The sequence below is a fragment of the Mauremys mutica genome, chromosome 9 (assembly GCF_020497125.1).
Source record: "Mauremys mutica isolate MM-2020 ecotype Southern chromosome 9, ASM2049712v1, whole genome shotgun sequence".
NCBI lineage: Eukaryota > Metazoa > Chordata > Testudines > Geoemydidae > Mauremys > Mauremys mutica.
Genome location: NC_059080.1, coordinates 60260498 through 60283023, shown reverse-complemented (window position 1 = coordinate 60283023; position 22526 = coordinate 60260498). Strand labels below are relative to the sequence as shown.

Below are 22526 nucleotides of genomic sequence, written 5' to 3'. Positions count from 1 at the left end.
GCTGCTGGTGAGCTGAGCACTCCGACCAGGGGCTGGTTCTCTGCACAGTGCTAGGAGCGGGGCACGCCCTGCCGGGGGGGAGATGTATAAAAGAGAACACAGGAGCCCCATGCTGGGCCTTTCTCCTTCCCCCACCTATGCTGCAAACAACAAAGACAGTCAAAAGACTGAAGACTCCAACAGAGGAGACGGGCCCAGGCTTAAGGGATAAACCTGTATATTAAGGACTGCAGTATCCAGTAGGGTGAGAAAAACTGCTTAATCCAGATGTTGCCCAGTCTAATAGGATTGAGAGTTTAGACCGTGTGCTTACAGTTTCTTTTCTTTTGGTAACTAACTCTGACTTTTTGCCTATCACTTATAGTCACTTAAAATCCATCTTTTGTAATCAATAAACTTATTTTATTGTTTATCTTTACTAGTGAGTTTGCCTGAAGTGTGTGGTAAATCTGCTCAGGTTTGCAAAGGCTAGTGTATAGCCACTTTCCATTGATGAAGTGGTGAACCAGTTAATAAATTTGCACTGCTCGTCTTGAGCTGTGCAAGATGGTATGTTCCTGAGGTACAAGGCTGGGGGCTGGGAGGATTTGGCTAGTGCCTTTCTCTGTGTGATTCATGAGTGGCTTTGGAGCATTCATGCAATCTAGCTGGGTGTGGGGCTCCACGTGCAGTTGTGCTGAGTGATCGCAATGCCTGGAGGGGTTTGCTGCTTGTCACTAGCAAGACATTGTGAGAGACAGCCCAGGCTGGAGAGAGTTAAGGGGGCTCAGTGGTCCCACAATCCCAGGCTGTACCCTGGGGATCCTGTCACAAGATAAACTAAAGGTTTCATCTGATATGGTAAATTTTCTATTCCTAAAATTTCACTGCACACCTATACATCACTGATTTGACCTCTTCGGATATCCACTTAGAAATAGATTATTGCTTCCTAAAATGAGGTTCCTGTCCTGTTAGCCTTTAACAATATGATTTTATAGTACATAGATACTTGAACCTAGCCCTGTAAGTGTCAGAATTTTACAGCCTGGTATTTGATATAGTGTGGTGACCTACAATGATTGAGTATATCATTACAAAAATTCTGTATCATAAATTGTAGCACGATAGTATGGCCTGTAGCCACTTATTACATAAGATGTTAAATTCTAAAAAGACCAAATTACATCCCTGATGTAATTCTATCAGTTTCAGTGGAGTTGCATCAGGGATGTAATTTACGGTCACTAGCAAGCCCTAAATCACGTAAACTGCTGCATACAAAGTATAATACATTACATGTTTAGATCTGGTTTATAGGCAAGTATCAAAATATAAAATGCAAACATGTTACCTATACTATGAATAAAAAACCTATTCTTAAATATTTCACTGAAACACATTGTAAATTAGGAAAGGATAGAAGGCAGTCCAAAGATGAAAGAAAAAGGCCGTGGGCTAATGGCTATATTAATTTTACTATTCCATTTCCAGGGATCTCTATGGCAGAAGTGGTTCTTTGTATAGTGTAGCATGTCAGCAAAAACCCTGGATTAACAAGAAATGGCTCTTTTTGTATGCCCAGCTATTGTTTATTCTCCGTATGATTTCATGCATATTATCATAGTTATACATCATATAACAGTGTAACCACAGATTATAGCCAACCTAACATTGCAAGGAAGCAGTAATAGTGAATGAGGACGGGTGGAAGCACTCACTCCTCGTTACACTGGTGTCTGGGATTGTTTGCATGTTGGTGCCGATTGAATGTTCGGGGGGAGGGAGGCAGGGGGGGCTCCTATTGATTAAAATCGGGGTTAAAGCTCGAGGGGGTCTTTTTGCGGGGGGTGGTGGTGGTGGTGACTCGGAGAGGCGCTGCAAGGGGCGGGCAGGCGGGCACTCACGGCGGAGACGGAGGATGCAGCAGGGCAGGGTGCTTTCCCCTGCCCCCGGCGGGCTGGGACTCGGTGCGGGGGCTGCAGAGCTGCCGCGGCAGGCCGGGATCACGTGTGCGGGCTGTCAGCCCGAGCCGGGGCTGGGAGCGGGGCTCGCCGGGGCTGACACTACCCGCCGGGGCCGGCTGGGAGCGCGCCGCAGCGGGCGAGCGCTGCCCGCCGCCCAGCCCGCCCCATGGCCTGGCCCTGCATCAGCCGCGTGTGCTGCCTCGCCCGCTTCTGGAGCCAGCTGGACAAGTCCGACCTGGCGGTGCCGCTCACCATCCGCAGCTACTCCGACCTCGAGGAGCCCGAGGAGGGGGCGAGCCCGGCGCGGGGCGCGGCGGCGGACGGGGGCTCCCGGGCAGGCGGCGGGCAGCTGCCGGCCGGGCCCCCGCCCTCGCAGGCCAACCTGCCCATCAAGCGGTCCTGGAAGGGGGGGAGCCACAAGCGGGGCCCGGCGGCGCCCCCCGGCCCCCAGCCCTTCGCCGCCGAGACCCAGTACCGGCAGGACTTCCGCGCCTGGCCCCTGCAGAGGCGAGACGGGCCCCCCGCCCCGGCCAGGTCCGTGTACGTCCTGCCCGCCGGGGGCAGCGAGCAGCGGCCGGGGGCCGGCAGCAGGCTGAGCGCCTCCCCGCCCGGCGCTGCCACCACCACCTCCTACAGGTAAGGTGGGGCGGGGCCAGTGCCCCGGGCTCCCCCCACCCCGCAAGGGGGCTGCAGAACCGCTGTCAGGGAAACATGGGGGGGGCGGGGGATTTGGGGTGCCTGGCTTGAAACCCCTAAGAGCTGCTGTTCAGAAAGGGCTGATGATCATTACAAGGTGGCTCAAATCCGCCACCCGGAATCTCTAGTTGCTCTTGGAAATGTGGCCCTGAAAAATCTCAGGGTTTTTTTAGTAACCTCCCCTCTCCTCTTCTTCCAGGCTTTGCCAGCCCCATCCTGCTGGAACAGGGTGCTGGGGGTGCAGCACCACTCCCTGGCTTGAAGTGGTTCCCATCATATACAGGGTTTACAGTTTGGTTTAATGGCTCTCAGCTCCCCCCACTATAAAAATTGTTCGAGCACTCCGGCCAGCCCTGTATTTATTTATTTTGCAGTGCTAATGTGCACTGTCCTCAGGCAGTACAGTATGTGTAGTAAGATCATCCAGAACTGCAAGTCAAGTCACTGTGTGTATTTGATTTTGGCTTTTGCCAAAGAATAACAGGAGTAAGAAAAGCAGTAGTATAAACAGACGCAGAACTCATAATGCCAGCTACAATTGCAATACCGTAAGTGTTGTACTGTACAATACAATACCACAGTGAGCATAACCAGGACCCATAGGTACCATCAACAAAATGGTTACACTGAACTACGTTAGGATTATGACATCAATAAATGTTGGAATTGTTTAACTCCTGGGGCTCTGCATTTACTGTGAATTTGGGGGCCACATGCTGTATCCCCAAAACATTTGTGAAACATGAATGTAATTGGCATATGTTTAAAAGGTCACACAAAGTGATATTTAAACTGTTAATAGTTAAGCCAGGAAAGTTCACAATTATTTAAAATGATGTCCCAAACCACCTATATTTACATGATTTTAAATGATTGTTTTATTTTGTTTTATTTTCCTTTTGTCTTTCCTGAATTATTATAAACATTTATTGACTGGAAACAAGAGATGAAACTGGCTACTTCTGAGTTCTGTTCTACTCTGGAGTTCTCCCTCCCTGTCTATCCCTGGGGTATATGAACCTTTAAAAATAATGTAGGTTATTAAATAATGTACCAAGTTCACTAGAATGGCGCTGAGGAACTGTTTCATAGCCTCGAATAATCACAACGTATGGCAGTTTTTAAACATGCCTTTTAGGTATATTGATAGAGCAATTAATCTTATTATAACTGGGTAACAGGTATTTATACATTTTTCACTGTGTTATTTACCCACCAGACATATCGCTTTCTGTTACAACTGATTAGATAAATATGCCATGAAATGCTTTTAAGACAAAAATATTTGAATCCCTTGGAGTGATTATAGTCCAGCTTGTGCATTTATATTGGTTACCGTATCACTCCATACCCTGGAGAGCTGTCACAATATAGATGTGGATATTAAAAATTTGTCTTTAAAAACAACTGTGCAGCAGTTGACCTTAATCATGCATCTTTTCTTGCTTATTAAAAACAGCAAAAAGCCTAGCACATAATCTAGAAAAAGGCCCTGCAAAATGACAATTGTTAATAGACAAAGGCAATTTGAAACAGAACAAAAAGTGCCTTATACCAGCAAACACTATAAAATGACATAGGCAAGGTTGACCAATTAGAAACTCATCCATCTTCAATTTCTGTTTTTTAAAATATCTTTCTGGTTATTCTATGTGATCCCAAAACCAAGGGCATAGTAAGCACTCATTACAATCACAGATTTTGCACTGTTTCCAGTTGTCAGTGCATTTGTACCTTTCACACCATCCTTCCATCTGACAGCTTCATTCTTGTGCAGGGCCCTCAAATAACATCCTCCAAATGCAGAAAAGCGTGTACATTTTAAGACTCAGTAGGTAGTCAGGGAGCAAGGGGGATAGACCAGCCTGCAAACCAAAACAGCAATATTATAAGAAATCCATGTCTAGGAACTTCATGACAGCTGCAGTGATAAAGCACACTGCCCCAAAGCCACAGCCTCTTACTGTAGTAGTTGCATCAGTATGAAGAGCTGTGAAATGTTTAAGCAGTTCTAGGGTTATCCACTAGAGATCAAATGGAATAAACCGACCTACCCATATATTAGCCAGCACATTTGTTTCCCAATATAGTCCTACAGCAAATTTATATATCCTCTTATTAGTTTTCCTCAGCCTCTATCCTGCTACAATAATTTTCCCTATAGTCTCCAATTGTCATCTGCACAACAATTGATTACATATTAAAGTTACTAGGTATAAGACATTCAGCTCATATTAAAGATAGCTATGTGCTTTCGAAGATACATTATAGGATTCACAGTAAATGACAGTAGGAGAGAGAATGAATGGTTGCTTGACAGCAGAAAGTTTACTAGTTCATGAATGTCTGGTTTTTAACGCTAACAGGATTGGGCTTCATTAGCTTGGATGGGTTAATGACTAGTGGTCTAGTCTGACTGTTAGACTCTGACTGGGGCAGTGCTTTTTGTCAGTGATTGGTTGTAAAACCAGGGGCGAAGCATGTCCAATTCATAGACAAATAGTGAAATCTCCTTCAAGCTTTGAAATACTCCCCTTTTCTCCCAGTCAGGAGAGTCTGCATGGAATAGAGCAGGGGTGGTCAAACGTGCAGGCACTCTGAGCCACATATGACAATCTTCAGAAGTCTGAGAGCCAGGGCACATCTGCCAGGAGCCGGGGTTAGGGACTTCAGCCCCACTCCTGTTGAAGCCTTGAGCCCCAGCAGGTGCACCCCACAGCGCTGAAAACCCGAGATCCCCCTCTGCACTGGACAGCAGCCCCTACCCCACCACCCCACTGCAAGGCAGAGGTCCTCAGCAGCCCCCTCCCAGTCTGGTAGGTGGAGAATGGGTGGGGGACGGCAGGGGAAGGGCTTGCAAGCTGCACTTTAACTGTAAAAAAGCTGCATGTGGCTTGCACAGTTTGGCTACCTCTGGAACAGAGGAACCCCTCTGCCATACTGCCCAGCCCCTGATACTAGGTTATTTTCACCACCATGACTCTCCAGCCTCCTGCACCACATACTTTTTATAGTCGGTTGAGGGCAGCTTGGTGGCCTTTTAACTCCTTCCCCGCTATTGTCTTCAGGGCATGGCTGGCAAGCCTCATTCCCCACTCCTGACCTCCAAGATAGCCAGGTGGTCTCCTACATTTTCTTCTTTTAGGGAGGATGCTAAAGTCAGGTTTGCTCCATCCTAGTTTATAGGGTTAATTTTTAAGGCAGCACCCCTCACCTGTTCCTCCATCCTGCTATAGTGGATCCAGCCTCCTGTTGGCTGCTTTTACTTGGCTGCGTTTTGTAGGCTCCGCTCAAGAAAGCCTGCCTAGCAGCTCATCCCAGTGAGTGAGGTTATCTCTAGGCTACAGGAAGCCGATGACAGTAGTGTTTCCATAGTGAAGTATGAACGGCTCTGCTGTAGTGACAGTGGGCTGAGTCAGAACACATTCCTTGTTTCTGCTGAATGGGGAAGCAGCTCGGTGACCTGGTCACCTGATGGAGACTGACCTTGGGGATTAGATGGCACTGGACCTTATCTTCCCCCAAAGCGTTCAGGAAAGGTGAGTATTTCCTGCCCAAACATAGACAATGGGAGTGAGGGGGAACTGAGGATCACTAGGGCACCCATAGAAAAGGGGAAATGAGGGAAAGAGTCAGGGGAGAGTACAGGCCTGGCCTGGGAGGGATCAAAGGAGATCCACTGACACCTCACAGGGAGGGGCTTGCCCAGGGGAATGGGGAGAAGAGGACTTTCTTCCTAGGCTCAGGGTGGGGTTTTTCTCTTGTCTCATATTTGAAGGATGGGTTCCTGGCCAGGGCCTCTCTCTCCTCCTCGGCTTTGAAGATGGGGGTCTCTGAGCAAAGTTCTTCTCTCTCCTTCAGGGGCTGGGGATCTCAGACAGGAATAATCCCACTTCTCCCTGACTCAGAGAATAGGGTCCCTTTCCATAGGTCTCTTCTTTCTCCTCTTCCCCGCAACCCACAGTGAAGACTGTTTTGAATCATCCCCATCATAGATGCTCTAGCACAACTCTGTACCAAACCGGGTCAAACTGAAACAGACTTCACAAGGCGAGCACAGATGGCTGCTGTAAAGTGAACAAGACAAAGTCAGTAACCTGCAACCATATTGCCATTGGGAGTGACTGTCAGCTCTCAGAAGCTGAAGGCAGCTGGCTGGGCCTGCTCAGTATTGAGAGAGAAGCCCTCCCAAGGAAAGAAAAGTTGATTTGAATAGATACTGTAGAAGAGTTCAGATTCAGCTTGTTTTATTCCCTGTACTCAGTGTGCCCTGCGTTCTCTGGTTGGTTGATTATTGTAAATTTTGAAATTTTAGTTATTTTTGAAGATTCTGAAACTTCGGCTTCACATTTCAATGGGACTTGTGGAATTTTCACTGTAGATTAGTTTTCATACTTTTTTCAAATACATGACAATAAACATGAAATATTCTATGGTTTGTTTTGTGTGCACCAGGCGCCAACAATTACATACAGGGCCAGCTCCAGGCACCAGTGGAGCAAGCACGTGCCTGGGGCAGCACATGCTGTGGGGTGGAATTCCGTCCATTCTGCAGAGTCGGAGTGGTTTGTTTTGTTTTGTTTTTGGGTTTTGGGTTTTTTTGGCACCAGTTTTGGGCAGTGCGGAGAGAAGCCGGGAGGACAAAGAACACTGGCACCCGCAGCCTGCAGCCCCGGAGTTCTCTGTCCCCAGCAGGCGTGGTGCCGCGGCTTCTCTCCCCTGCTGGGCACTAGGCAGGTGCACATAAATGCCCTGGCGGGCGCCATGGTGCCCACGGGCACCATGTTGGGAACCACCGATTTAGAGTATTCTGTCGCTGCACTGTCACACAGAACAGAGCAACGTGACAAGCTCTTCAGCAAATGGGATGGAATAGAATGAAGAGGAAGGGCTTTTCTCTGTAACTATGGATGCACAGGGATAGCATATTGTTTTACTGACTATGCTATTCCCCTGCATTTGAATACTGCTCCTGCAGTATGGTGTAAACAAGGTGAACTGTGGGGGCTGTTTCATGTTAAATAGAACATTTTCTTTTAAGTGGAAAAACACACACACTGTGTGACCAAGACAGATACCTGAGAAGCAGCATTAACATAGCTGGGGGGGGGGAGGAATTTTAGCCTGATCCAGCAATAAACATAAGCATATGAATAGTCCCATTATAATCAATGTTTAAAGTTAGCTTTACTTGCTTAAGTCCTCTGCTGGATGGGGCTGTAATACTAATAGCACCAAAGTGAGGGCTTCAAAGATGCAAGCTTTCAGGTGCTCTGTTGCAAGGGTTCTCAGACTGTGATCTGGAAAACCTTCCCAGCAGTCTAGGTGCACAGGATTTCAGATCACAGCAAGGGCAGATGGCCACAAGAGGATCTCTCTGTTACAAAGTGGTCTGCAGCGTGGAAAGGTTGGAGAACTGGATTCTATTGCATGCTGTTAGGAGGAACAGATCCATTCCCCATTCTACACACAAAATCATGGATTAGCCATGGGGGATGGGGGTGGGGATAAAAGAACCATTACAGAAACCAAACAGCAGGGGTCATCCACCCACATAGTCCTTTCATACAATCCACTGAGAAAGGTAATGTAGCTCCCCAGCAGCTAAATCCACCTGCTGACCCAACATCCAACAGTGAATTCAAGGAAACTACCTGGTAATGGTAAGCCATGGGATGAGGCTGTTGTGATAAAGGTAACCCTTCCCAACCACTTCTAGATAGCATACTTACATGGCCCCAGTTATCATAGTGTCTGAGTGCCTCACAATACCCCTGTGAAGGTGCTCTGAGTGCAGTATAAGAACCTATATGAAATAGATAGGGAAGTGCTATTATCCCCATTTTACAGATGGGAACTGAGACACAGTGAGGTTAAGTGACATGATCTAGGTCACAAAGGATGGCTGTGGCTACACAGGGACTTAAACTCAGGTCTCCTGAGTGTTAGACTAGTGCCCCCAACCACTGGACCATCCTTCCTTTATTGCCATCCACTTTTCTCTTCCTCCCACTATTGTCTTTCTCTGCTATTCCTTTTCCTTCTTTCCCTTCTCCTTCTTTCCCTTCACCTCTCCTTCCCACCTCCTATATCACTCCTCCTTTTACTCTAGCCAACCTCCCTTCCTTAGGGTTAGATTTCTTTGAAGATTTCAGCTCTATGCTACAACCACTAGGGGGCACCAGGATATTTCTTACTGGAGCTGGACTGACATTCTATCCAGAAGAGGGCAGCGTTTAAGATGGGTTTGCTACTACCACCTATTATTAAGGTTGCCTGATACCTCCCATTATCAGACACTGTTTTCAGTTGCTTATATCTTGGTTATGGTTCCCAGAGTTTAACCATTTGGGATGAAATTTTCCATGCTGGGTTTCTGCCTCTGGTTGATTTTTATTTTATTTTTATTTTATTTTTTGGAACATGTTAGCCAAACTGGTTCAGCCATTTCTGAGAATGAGGCTAGGGGTAAATACATTGTTTTTTCAATCTTACAAACATTCTGGCAACCTTTTCTTTGGAAAGTGCTAATGTCCCCAATGCTTTGGAACAGAGACTTGAAATTAGGCCGGGAGATGGTCTTTTTTTTTGGTCAGGGATGGGCTTTTTGCCAACCCTGTGAAAATCTGTCCACATTTGGCCCAATTATAAGCCTTTGAAAAACTGAAGTTCACACATGCTTAATAGAGAATTGCTAGAGTTTAGCGACTGAAATCTCTGGAGATTCCCTCCTCACTGAGCATGCTCCAGCCTCTCATAGCTCGTAGGTGTGATCAGACTGCACACAGACTATCCCCATACACTGACTGAGCATGCTCCAGCCTAGGGCTGGAGGGGCGAAGCCAAACTTTCACTGCAATAGCTGCTCCTATTTGCTCCAGGCTGGGGTGGGGCTAGGCATTGGAACTGAGAGCAGGGACCCTGATCCCACATGCTGTTAGTAACCCCTGGCTGACATCCTAGCAGTGTGGAGGAGGAAGCCATCTGAGTTAAATGCAGAGGGGACAAAAGCTAGACCTAGGTAGTTGTAAGGTGGACTGGGGGAGTAGATTGGAACAAGGAGCATGGGGGGTGGAGGCTGGAACTGGGAGTCAGGTGGCTGAGACCAACTGTCTGGGTGAGTGGATTAGATGTGGGAGCAGAAGATTGGGACTGGCAGGGCAAGAAGACTGAGAACCAGTGGGGCAGAAGGGACAGGAGATCTGAAAGTATTTGTTTTTTTCTTTTCTTAGAATATCAGGGTTGGACGGGACCTCAGGAGATCGTCTAGTCCAACCCCCTGCTCAAAGCAGGACCCAGAGAGATTTTTGTCCCAGATCACTAAATGGACCTCTCAAGGATTGAACTCACAACCCTGGGTTTAGCAGGCCAGTGCTCAGACAACTGAGCTATCCCTCCCCGATCTTTGCCCTTATGTGGGCAAAGAAACTGGGACAAGGTGCTGAGAGAAATGTGGACACTGAGATTGGTTGAGAGCCTCAGGAATGCATGGAGATGGGGAATGTGGGTGTGGACAGGTGATTGGAAGCCAGCGAGAGAAAAAGAGACAGATCAGGGAGCAGAGGAAGGACCTGGGACTGGGTTGGCAAAGAGACTGGGGATGAGATGGGGGTTGGGCTGCAAGGACCTGGGAATGGCTAGGCTACAAGATTCGGAGCAGGAGATGGGGGGAGATTGAGAGTGACTAGGATGGGGAATCTGGAGGGTCGAGACTACAAGTTACTGGGCAAGGAGACTGGGACTGACTAGGTGAGGAGAATGGGACTGGGACAAGGAGCCAGTGGTGGGGTAGAGACAGGAGTGGGATAGATTGGAGGAGATGGGGTGAAGCGTGGGGGGAATGGGCAGAAGAATCTGTGCCAACTGGAGCACATTCCCATCCCCAGGCGTTGCTTGGGAAAGGAACCCAAGCCAACATCCGTGAAACCCCCTGGCAAAGTATCTTCCCCCCGCTAATGCTGGTCCACGTAGAAGATAATCTACTGTTGCTATCAGTTATTCTATTAGCCCCAGAGGCAGAGATATGTGCGGTTGATATGAAGGTTCCAAGCCTGCTGATGAACTGAATGTCATCAATATGTTGCCACATGATGGAATTTCTGTTTTTCAGTTTGCCTTTTTAAAAACCTAGCAAATTACACACACAAACCCCTGTGTTAAAAGAACATTACTAAGGCTGCAAAGACAAACACTCGAAAGTTAGGAAATGCCAGAATTAAGGTAGTCCAGGAAACCTTACTTTGACCCCCCACCCCCCTTGTGCATATGCTTTCTGATACAGTTGACTCTAATTACATTGTCACATGTTTTTTCCACAGGATCCCTACCTCTTTCAGTGCACTGGAAGGCAGGGCCGCCCAGAGGATTCAGGGGGCCTGGGGCTAAGCAATTTCAGGGGCCCCTTCCATAAAAAAAATTGCAATACTATACAATACTATATTCTCGTGGTTAGAACATAAGAACAGCCATACTGGGTCAAACCAAAGGTCCATCCAGCCCAGTATCCTATCTACCGACAATGGCCAATGCCAAGTGCCCCACAGGGAGTAAACCTAACAGGTAATGATCAAATGATCTCTCTCCTGCCATCCATCTCCACCCTCTGACAAACAGAGGCTAGGGACACCTTTCCTTACCCATCCTGGCTAATAGCCATTATGGACTTAACCTCCATGCATTTATCTGTTTCCTAGAGATTGGCTTCATGGGGTCCCTCACAAACTGGAGACAGTTACTGTGGGTTTGTCTTTAGTATAGCTTATGTACATACTCCACGAACTGAGCATTTGAGTTTGTTCCAGAATCTGGGATGAGCCTATGTTGTGAAAACTGAAATGCTCAATATAGCACATGCATGTGAATGGACACAGGGTGCTAAACTTAAATTAACCCAGGGGTTCTCAAACTGGGGGTCAGGACCTCTCAGGGGGTCACAAGGTTATTAGTGGGGGGTCGGGAGCTATCAGCCTCCACCTCAAACCCCGCTTTGCTTCCAGCATTTATAATAGTGTTAAATATATAAAAAGTGTTTTTAATTTATAAGGGGGGGTGTCGCACTCAGAGGTTTGCTATGGGAAAAGGGTCACCAGTATAAAAGTTTGAGAACCACTGAATTAACCCCTTTGAAGCCTCAGGGAATGCAGGGGACGGGGGGGGTCTTCCTTGGTAGGGTTGGGAAGGATATTGCTCTTCTCATGTGATTCCCTCCCCCCAGTGCCTAATTTTAAATGAAGCTACCCTCCCCTGACATGAATCTCCCTACGGCACTGAAATTAAATATAGACTATAATTTGGCATTTGAGAAGTGAAAGGGACAGTAGCCCTAATGGAAAAGCTAACAGCTTGGCTCTTCTGCAAGCCTCAAACTGCTGAATGAGCTTTAGGGTAGGGAAGGCTGTGCCTCCCAAACAGCCTGGCCCTGCCCCCTATCCAACCCCCACCCACTTCCTGCCCCCCCGATTGCCCCCCTCAGAATCCCTGACCCATCCTGCTCCTTGTCCCCTCACCATCCCCCAGAGACCCCACCCCCAACCACCACCCACCACCCCGGGACCCTAGCCCTGTCCCCTATATACCCCCCGCTGAGTCCGGACCCCCGGAATGTCCACGATCCAACCCCCCGATTCCCTGACCACCCCCTCAACCTCTGCCCCTCCCTGTGCCCTGACTGTCCCTGGGACTTCCTGCCCCTTAGCCAACCCCTCTCGGCCCCAGTCCCTTACCCCCAGCTCCCCCCTCACCCAAAGCCTCAGCGCATCCAGGAGCTTCGCTTGACAGCCACAGCATGGCTCCAGCAGGGCCTGAGCCCCTCCCCACTCAGAGCCATGAGGTGAGGGGGCGGGGCTGCGAGCTCCGGGCCGAGCGGAGGGAGCTGTGCTCAGCCTGGAGCTCGCAGCCCCACCCCCCTCACCACGCGGCTCTGAGCAGGGCGGAGCTCAGGGGCCCACCGGAGCCACGCTGCAGCGCTGTCCAGGGATGCTCCTGGATGCGCTGAGGCTCCAGGAGAGGGGTGGAGGCGGGGTCGGGTCCGACTGGGGTCGGGGAGGGAGCCTCGGCCATTCTCGTGGGGGCCCCTGCGGAGCCCGGGGCAAATTGCCTCACTTGTGTCCCCCCCCCCCCCGGGTGGCCCTGCTGGAAGGACCTGTTTTGCGGATGCATCAGGGTTGTGTAGTGAAGTGGACAGTTGTCTGTAGGACCCCTACCTCATTTGTTGCAGCAGTTGGAAGATATACACTGAGTGAGGCAGGGGATTTCAGGAAGAGAAAAGAGGGTCTCATGGTTAAGGCAGTTGAATGATGATGCGCTGGAGAACTGGATTCTTTCCCTGCTTCTGCCACAGAATTCCTATGTGACGTTGGGCAAGTCACTTAAACCAAAAATTTCATAAGTGGTCACTAATTGTGTGTTCCTCATTTTCTTGAGACCCTGGGGACTGATTTGTGGAAGTTCTGAGCACGCAAGAGATGCAACTGAAATAACTGGGAGCTCTGCTTTGAACATACAAAGGGCTATATAATACTCTAAAAAATCCCATCCTAGATGTCACAGATTGGGCACTCAAAATTAGTGGACACTTTTAATCTCTCTTTGCCTCAGTTCACCATCTGTAAAATGTGAATAATCCCCCCTCACCTCACAGGGGTGTTATGAAAATAATTTAATTAATATTTGTGATGTTACGATAGTGATGAGTGCCATAGAAAAGTCCACAAGGGAATTAATACTTGAGTCATCAGAGCAGGGTTTGAATAGTGTGCAATAAATAAGGTCTGGGGCCACACATTGAACAATGAGCCAAAACCAAAATACTGAATAGCTGTTCATTAAGTGAGCACCATCCATCCTATGCACTGAATGAGGCAGGGTCCTGGGATTTATGTAAGTCTAGTCCAGGCATAGTCAATTATTTTTTGTCAAGGTCCATATTTCTTGGTCAGGGTACAGTCAAGGTCCAGACTCCAGAGAAAATAATAAAAAACAATAATAATGAGTAAATAAAAAGATTTCAGGATCAATTCAAAAGCACCTGACGGGCCAAATTTGGCCCCTGGTCTGCCTGTTGACTACCCCGATCTCCTGTATATCACAGGCAACCCACACCACCCAGCAGCTGCACATTAAACCCAACAGCCAAAATTAGACCCGTGTTACAGCTCACAGGAGACTAGACTATTATGTGTCCCAGGGAGAGAACATGAGGGACCGAGGTATATCAGTGCCTGACCCTCCCCAACGACAAAAGCAGGGAAGTGATTAAGTGAGCTATAGCCAGATAATCCTGGCAAATGACCGGCACTCCATGCTGCAGAAGAAGGCAAAAAAACCCTAAGGTCACTGCCAATCTGACCTAGGGAAATATTCCTGGTCAACCCCACATAGGACGCTCAGTTAGATCCTGTCTATGTGAACAAGAACCAGCCAATCAAGCACCTGAGAGAGAGAATGCTTGGTGCCACTTCAGAGTATTGGCCCACTCCACCCAATGTCCCATGTCTAGCCTGATGCTTCAGAGGAAGAAGATTTAAAAACCACTTCCTGGGTATACAGTGTGTGGTGGGAGGGACATCCCGTTCTGACCCCGGTAGGATGACCACATGTCCCGATTTTATAGGGACAGTTCTGATATTTGGGGCTTTTTCTTATATAGGCTCTTATTACCCCCCACCACCTGTACCGATTTTTCACACTTGCTGTCTGGTCACCCTAGACCCCTGCAGGCGGCCAGTTAAAACCCTGAAGCATGAGCTTTAGGAACATAAGACATAAACCAGAAGTGAGCCCTAGGCTTCTGGGCCGTGCCCCACCATCACAAGCAACTTTGTCATACAATCCCACTCAAACTTTTGAGTGTTCAACTTTGCAATCTTAACAATGTTCTTTTAACATAGGTTTTTTGTGTGTGTAATTAATAGAGATTTTGGCAAGTCTCTTTGAATTTTACAGGTATTTGAATTAGCCTTGATAGGAGAGCATGTTAGCAAGTCTATAGTTTAGGAGTGCTCCTGGATTTCAGCAGCATCAAGGAGTAATACTTTCTATCATCACCAATGGGCTAGGAGACTGCGTCCAATCCTGACAGACAGCAACCTGACCTCAGTTATACATGCCTTTGTCCACCTCCTGTCTGTACTGTAGCAATGCAGTGTACCTGGACGTGAAACCGTCAGCCTTTAGGAAATGCCAACTAGTACAGAATGTTGCAGCACGTCTCCTAAGCAACACAGGCTACTGCCAGCAAATCAATCTCATCCTCTGCTCTCTACACTGACTCCCCACAGAGCGGAAGATCTTGGTCCTTATCTTCAAGATGCTCAATGGCCTGAAGCCAGCATATTACAAAGATCACCTAAACTCCAGAGTGAAGACCATGGTCACAGCTGTGCTGCTCAGGCATCCTGGAATTTCCTATTTATACCATAAGGCAAAGCTTATCTAAGCAGAAGACGGAGCTCTCTCGGGGACCAGTCTGAGACTGTGGAATTAACTCCCCCCACCAGACATGAAGGACCATCACAGACCTCGCCATCTTCCATTCCAAGTGCAAGGTGCACTTCAACCTGCTGTTGGTAATATAAACAAAGACCAGCGTGTACATTTAAAAAACAAACCCTACCAAAACAACCCCCTATACAATTCTTCCTCTGTGGAGAAGTTGAGAGAGAATGAACCACAGGTGACAGATTCTAATCATGTCACTTAGTGCTCTGCTGGAAGGCGCTCAGATATTACATTAATGAGGCAGTGTAAGATCCTATCCAGAAGAGAACAGACATATTGCAACTATTTGAGTGTCACATTCTCCCATCTGGTGTGATCTTTTCTCTTTATTCCTTAGTTGAGCAATGCTAATTTTAATGAGACATTTGTGAATGACACCGGTAAATTATTCATGCCAAGTAACCAGTGAAACAAGAACAGTGTACCTGGCATACTACTGAAAACAAATGTAAACTGTGAATGGTGTGATAGGAATGTAATGTGTCAAATCTATGCTTCAGATGCTACAGAAAAGCAAAGTTAAAAAAAAGACAACCCCAACATCACAATAATAGAATCCATGCATAAAATATTTCAAGTTTTGTATTTTTTTTAAACCAGCAGTAATATAAAAAATGCTCTGCTCCCAAAAAGAGTGAAAACAAAAATAGTCTTTACATATAGTTTTCACAGCATCAGTTTGTAAACCTTCAGGCAGGACATACAGTAGAGGCACTGTGTCTAAAAGCAGATGTGTAATTATGAATATCTAACATAATATTTCAGTGGATTATTATACCTGATAAAGAAATTCCATGATGCCCTACATTTTGTGCAAATGGTAGACCCTTCCTATGTATGTCACAGCTAAAGCCTGTTTATTATTTCAAAAGCATATGGTGAAATCTTGCAGACTGTTTACTAAAAGTGCACTGGTACGCAGCCACTTCCCAGGGTGACTTTGCTGTGTCAGCTAGTGTTAAAAATTCTGTTGCGTGGCCACTAAATACACTGCTCACAAAGACAAGAAGAGATCATAAGCTATACAGCAGGTATAGAAGTTGGCAGGTTCTCATCCTGGGAAATCCCTAAATGTGGGGGTTATTGAGCTTTCATTTGACTTCATAATGGTCATCTCTTCCTTACTTGGTTCTCAAATCATTCTGAGTCCAACACACAGCACTGAATTTCCAGCATGACACAGCTCCAAATTCCTGTTCAAATTATGCCCTGGCTGAGTCCTGCTACTCCTTGTGCTAGCAGGCTAGGTTAAGTGAAAAGGGATTTGCCAGGTGAGAAAGGTGACAGCTTAGCCTTGGTGACAGCTGACTTCCAAAACTGCCCAGGACACAGTGAAACTAGCTACTAATAATACCACTTCTTTGTGGGCTACATACAGCCTGCTTCCTAGCAGCATTAATGGCTAATCTTGCCTACACATAGGGCCAATCTGACAGCATATACTGTTCTACTGGCTATGGAAGGGTTTGGACCAGATAAGTAAGAGGGCCTAATCTAAGCCAAATATTGAAATACCAATGCAGAGATGATTTCACTCATCATTGTGCTATATATCACCCCATCTCCCACCCCCTTCAGAACTTCATGACAGTAATAGGGGGAAAACGCAAATCCCTTTTTCCAAAAGCAACCACCCCTCTCACACGGGCTATAGCAGGTCTACTAGGTGTTAGCACCATAGAGTCCTATGACTCAAGCTGTGGTTGTTCTATCCAGTAGGTGGCAGTGGTACGCACTAACCAGTTCATTGAAACATTTCTAATCAGGCTTACAATTGGAATTCACACCAAGCCTTATGTAACGACAACAGTTTCTATGTACATTATGTATGCTAGATCCCTCTCCGCTAGCCCATCTTATTGCCCTTTTAATCACTAGAGTGAGGTCCGTCTGCCTCAGAACAGAAGGATCCTATTTGAGGTTTCCTCCCTGGATGTAGGCCTTAGTCCATAGAGGGCCTTTCACCCCTTCAAAGTGCATTCAGGGCTTCCCTCCACAGGCAACTCATGTCCTAACACAGTGGCTCTCAAACTTTTGTACTGGTGACCCCTTTCACATAGCAAGCCTCTGACTGTGACCCCCTCTTATAAATTAAAAACACTTTTTAAATATATTTAACACCATTATAAATGCTGGAGGCAAAGCGGGATTTCGGGTGGAGGTTGACAGCTCATGACCCCCCCATGTAATAACCTTGTGACCCCCTGAGGGGGCCTGACCCCCAGTTTAAGAACTCGTGTCCTAACACATCATGACAGTACTAGATGAGTCTTGCAGATTCCCTTCCCACAATGTGTGCTAACCAAATTAAAGGATGAAGAGAGGGATAATTGTGATAGCTACAGTCTGTCCAGAACTCCTGTTGGATAACCATTTGGAAAAACACCAGACTGGTCTCCTGAAACTCCTTTGTGGAACAACCCTTAATTCCACTTCCTGATAGCAATTCAGCTGTCAAGGAATGGCAGGGAGGCTGTGTTACATTTTACAGGAGAATTCAATTATTTAAATCCTTCCATCAACTCAAGAGCCAGTTTTCTATCCCTAAACGCAAGTTTTTAGCAATGCCTACAAATATGGTTTTGGGTCATTTCCATTTATAGAGCTCTGAATACCTCATCCTTACTCCAAAACAAGAGAGAGTAAAACTACTGATGTTAAAGCCGCTGTGATTCTAAGGCCCAGATCCTCAGAGGTATTTAGATGCCTAATTCCCATTGAAATCAATGGAAGTTGGGCACCTAAAGGAGGATCTGTGCTTAAGTTACTGTCTCTGACACTGCTTCCTGCCTCCCCCATTATTGCTGTCACCAGTGTTTACTTTGCAGGTCTGGCTGGTAGTAGCCCCAGAAAGGTTGACACTTTATTAGAAAATACACTTCAGCGTCTATAGGTGATGAGCTGCACTTTGTGCAGAATGCTGCACCCAGCAAAATTAGATAGTGCAACCATTATTTTGGTATTTGTGAATGGCTTGTTTGCCATGGCCCACTGTCAGGGATTCTGAGTGTATGCTGTTGGGTTAAACACAAAAGAGTGAAGTAACAACACAGAATCAGCCGAACTTGGAGAGCACACACAATACAGGGACTGCTCTCACTACCTCCTTTCAAAAGCACATGGCCAAGTAACCATTTAATGGCCTAACTAAAGCAGGTCAACAATTTTCAAATGTATTTAAAAAAGGAAAAGGAAGGATGCTTCAAAAAGTGTTTGCAAAATGTCCTCCCTTTTTTCCAACCAGCTCTAATCCTAGCTAGCGAGGAGGCAGCCTGGTTCCTGGGAGCTGAGCATGCACTGTATGTTATACCCATTCCCCTACCCTTTGTGTGGTGTGTCTATTTCAATTATAAACTCTTGGGGCAGGGACCATCTACTAGTCTGTGATGGTGCAGAGCCTAGCACAATAGGGCCTGGATCTGAGTTGGGTCCCAGGCACTACATGACTATTAATAATATCCCTACGGATCACAAGAGATCACCTACCAGGATGTCAGTGTTTCCAGTTTAACTTAGAAAAAGAAAAAACCCGTAACAGACTAGAGGCTGCAGAGAGTGTATGTCAACTGTCACATTGCAGTGGCTTAGCCAATAGATTTCTGCTCTCTTGAGTGTGTCAATCGAACTTTGCTTAAGGAAACCCTGGTCTGGCTTTGCAATCATTCATGCTAGATCAGTTAGTTCTACCGCATGAGAGCTCAGATAATTAGATGTACCAATGAGACAAGAATAGGCTTGGCAGAATTTGATTTTTATTTTTTATAGTTTTGATGGATAATATCCATGGGGCTTTTTAAGCATTTTTTATTTTTATTGATTTAACAATTTTGTGACATCATGGGTTTTAAGAATTTTTTTCTGAGTTTTATCTGATTTAAATGTTCACAGTTGTGGCAAATCATGTGGGTGTCAGATAAATATTTAATAAGAGTAGATGTTGAGTCTAAAAGTTAAAGCTTTATAACCATTAAAATATAAATTGTCAACATCACATATCAAAATATACAAGGCAAATACCCTCAAATGAAATGCTAAAAAGTTCTCAAGCAGCATTTTTTCACTTTGCCGTTCTGTAAATTTTTATCATCATCTATGGAAATATTTTTTCATTGGTTTGTGTGTATACAGTGAAATCTACATGTAATGACATTTTTACCAATAAAATCTAATCTTTCCAAGCCTAGACATGAGCTACTCTTTTGCGGTACAGTGAAACCAATTATTTTGCAGTACAGGGGAACCAGTTTATCATTGTCACTACACAAGCTTCTATTTCCTGTTTAGCTGGCTGGTATAACAGGTGGCTGCATAGTGGAGAGACATGGATGGGGAAGAACAGACAGGCAAGCAGTGTGAATTAACTTTTATTTTCTTAGCACTGAAGGAAAAGATTCAGATTTAAAGAGCAGGAGTAAATGAAAACTCCTCAGCAATTCTCCTGCTATTTGTTCCACAATCATCATCAGGCCAGGGCCGGCTCCAGCTTTTTTGCCGCCCCAAGCGGCAAAAAAAAAAAAAGAAAAAGAAAAAAGAAAAAAGAAAAAGCTGATTGAGCTGCCACCGAAAGCAGAGCGATTGACCTGCTGCCGAAGTGCAGCTGAGGACTAGAAGTGGAGCGATTGAGTTGCCGCCGAAGAAGAAGAGATGGACCGAAGGACCTGCTACCGAATTGCCACCGCAGACTGGGACGTGCCGCCCCAGTAACGGACGGAGGTGCCACCCCTTTCTATTGGCCACGCCAGGCACCTGCTTCCTTCGCTGGTGCCTGGAGCCGGCTCTGCATCAGGCAAAACTATTATTTTATTTTCTAGACATGGTGCTTTCCTAGCACTTGCCTTGTTCTTTTATATACTGCAGTGGAACATTTCCAGTCACTGGAACAGACTGATCACATGCGTTTCATGCAGCTGGGCCTGTCAGTAGGTGGGCTGTTAAAGCATTGCACTCAGCTTGGTTTCAAACAGGACACTGACATCTTGAAATCTAACCTAATGCAAAAAATAAATTACAAAGGTACAACACCTGCTCACCCAAAGCACCCTGCTAATTGGTGTCTTTTTACATCCACATTTGCCTGTTTTTAAAACTGTATTTCTTTTTCCTGTTCCTCTAGGGAAAACCCATAAGTACAACCACAGGAAAAACAACCCCACACATAGCTTTATCAATTGCACAAAGTACATAAACTGAGAAAAGATAGAAACAATATTTGTACTTAGTCTCTCAGTTCTTCTAATCAGAGTGAATGTTTAGTTGTGTTTTAACCTGCATTGACTGACAGGACAGTAATTGCTAGCACACAAACGTTTGTTTCTCATCATGTTTACTGCTAGGCTGCACAACTAGTAACAAATGTGTGTCCTGGAAGCTGAAAGTCAGACAGAATTTACTTTAAAAGGCAGCCAGGGAGGGAAGGAGGGAGGGAATTTTTGGATCAACCACTGTTTGGGACTGGGCCATCTTAAAGCCAGTGGGACCTGTAAGAGAGATTCACCCAGGTCTCATGAAGACCTTTCCCATCAATGTGAGCAAAGGACATAGTCTGAAAATCCTGGTTCTAATTACAGAGGAAAACCCCTCTGGAGTCCGGTAAGTGTCTGAGCAATAGAAAAGTGCCAGGCATGGGATAGTTATTCTATTTTTGCTCACCTTTCTGATTTGATGGATGAAAACAGAATGTTGCCCAGACACCATCACATTTTTTGCTCCTCGGACATTGGCTCAGGTGTACAGACTGAGCGGCACGTTATTTGGTTTCCAGCCAAACTGAGGATACCATGATGCAAAGCCATACTTCTTCAGAGATGCCAAATCAGCAGATGATTTATTATAAAGTAATGAGACAAACTCGATCCTGGAAAGAGGAGTCTCAGATACTTATTCAAAGCTGGGAATACACTGAGCCTCTTTTCTCTTCTATGGTGTAATGGCATAGGGCCATCATTAGGCCAGATAGGTTAAGAATCAATGCAATCTGTATCCTTAAGGCAAGTCAGCCTTATGTGAGACAACAGGTTCAAGTACTTGGGAACTATTGTGACATAATTAATGGTTAAGTAAGAGCCCGTTGGTACTTTGCCCAGTATGTCCTATGTTCTCCCCTCTGGCTGCAAAGCTGTACAGAGCTTGAATTCCGCTAGCCATTCACAACTGTTTGAGATTCCCTAGGGAAAGTTCTGATTTGTTTTGGCTGTTCTTGGCTAATAGCTTTTGTTTACAATACATATTTAAGCCTTCTATAGGGGACCTCTCCAGAGGTAACAAAGCACCAAATACAGACCAGCAACTGTCTAAGGCCTGGTCTACACTGTGGGGGGGTGGGGAGGGAATTGATTTAAGTTATGCAACTTCAGCTACGTGAATAACATAGCTGAAGTCGAAGTACTTAGATCGACTTACTGTGGTGTCTTCACGGTGAGTCGACTGCTGCCGCTCCCACATCAGGAGTACAGGAGTCGACGGGAGAGCACTCGGGGATCAATTTATCATGTCTAGACTTCACGTGATAAATTGACCTCCGCTGGATCGATCGCTGCCCGCTGATCCAGCGGGTAGTGTAGACATACCCTAACAGGAGAACAGGCCAGCCCAATCACACAGCCAGGTATCATCGAAATATCTGCCACCAGGGCAGTCCTGTTAGGTAACTGGTGCTAGGGCTGTGGAAAAGGGGTGGAGTGGGTAATAGGTGCTAAAACAAGGCAAAAGCCCAAAATCTAGTCATCAAGACCAGACCAGTTGAAATAGATGACATATGCAGTGCACACTAAACTCGGGCTCTGACTCAGGTTTGAGCCCAAGCCCCAGTTCCATCCACACACAAATCAGTGTGACTCAGGTCAGCATGCACTCAGGACCCGGGTCCTAGGACCTTACTAGGGGGGTTGGTCAGAGCTTGAGTCTGTATGCAGCTCAAGCCTGACCCAAGTCAAAAGGTCTGTGTAGTGCAGCCTGGATGCATTAGCATGGCTGTGAGACATGGGTCCAGCAATTGGAAGCCTAAGTTTACAAGACAGTGTGGACACAAGCATGGGCTTGGAAACAGAGATTCCACAGACCTAGGCAGGGCCGGCTCCAGGCACCAGCTTAGCAAGCAGGTGCTTGGGGCAGCCACTCCGGAGAGGGGCAGCAGGTCCAGCTATTCAGCGGCAATTCGGTGGAGGGTCCCTCACTCCCAGTCGGAGTGAAGGACCTCCTGCTGAATTGCTGCAGATCGCGATCGTGTCCGTGGCCTTTTTTTTTTTTTGGCTGCTTGGGGCGGCAAAACCCCTGGAGCCGGCCCTGGACCTAGGTATCCCTTCCCTGGGAGGGAGTTGTGTACCTCAGGATCCTCTATTGAACAAGACCCACCACTGGTCCTGAACAGACTTAAGAACTCATTGCAGA

General features: G+C 46.5%; 1 protein-coding gene across 1 annotated transcript in view; it reads left to right on the top strand.

The window, feature by feature from the left end:
- Positions 1-2052: 2052 nt before the first annotated feature.
- MAP6D1 (MAP6 domain containing 1) overlaps positions 2053-22526 on the top strand; it is a 30867-nt gene continuing 10393 nt past the window's right edge. The window contains exon 1 of the mRNA XM_045029505.1: positions 2053-2582. Coding sequence (XP_044885440.1) covers positions 2113-2582 — 470 coding nt within the window. The 5' untranslated portion in view covers positions 2053-2112. The remainder of the gene's footprint in view (positions 2583-22526) is intronic.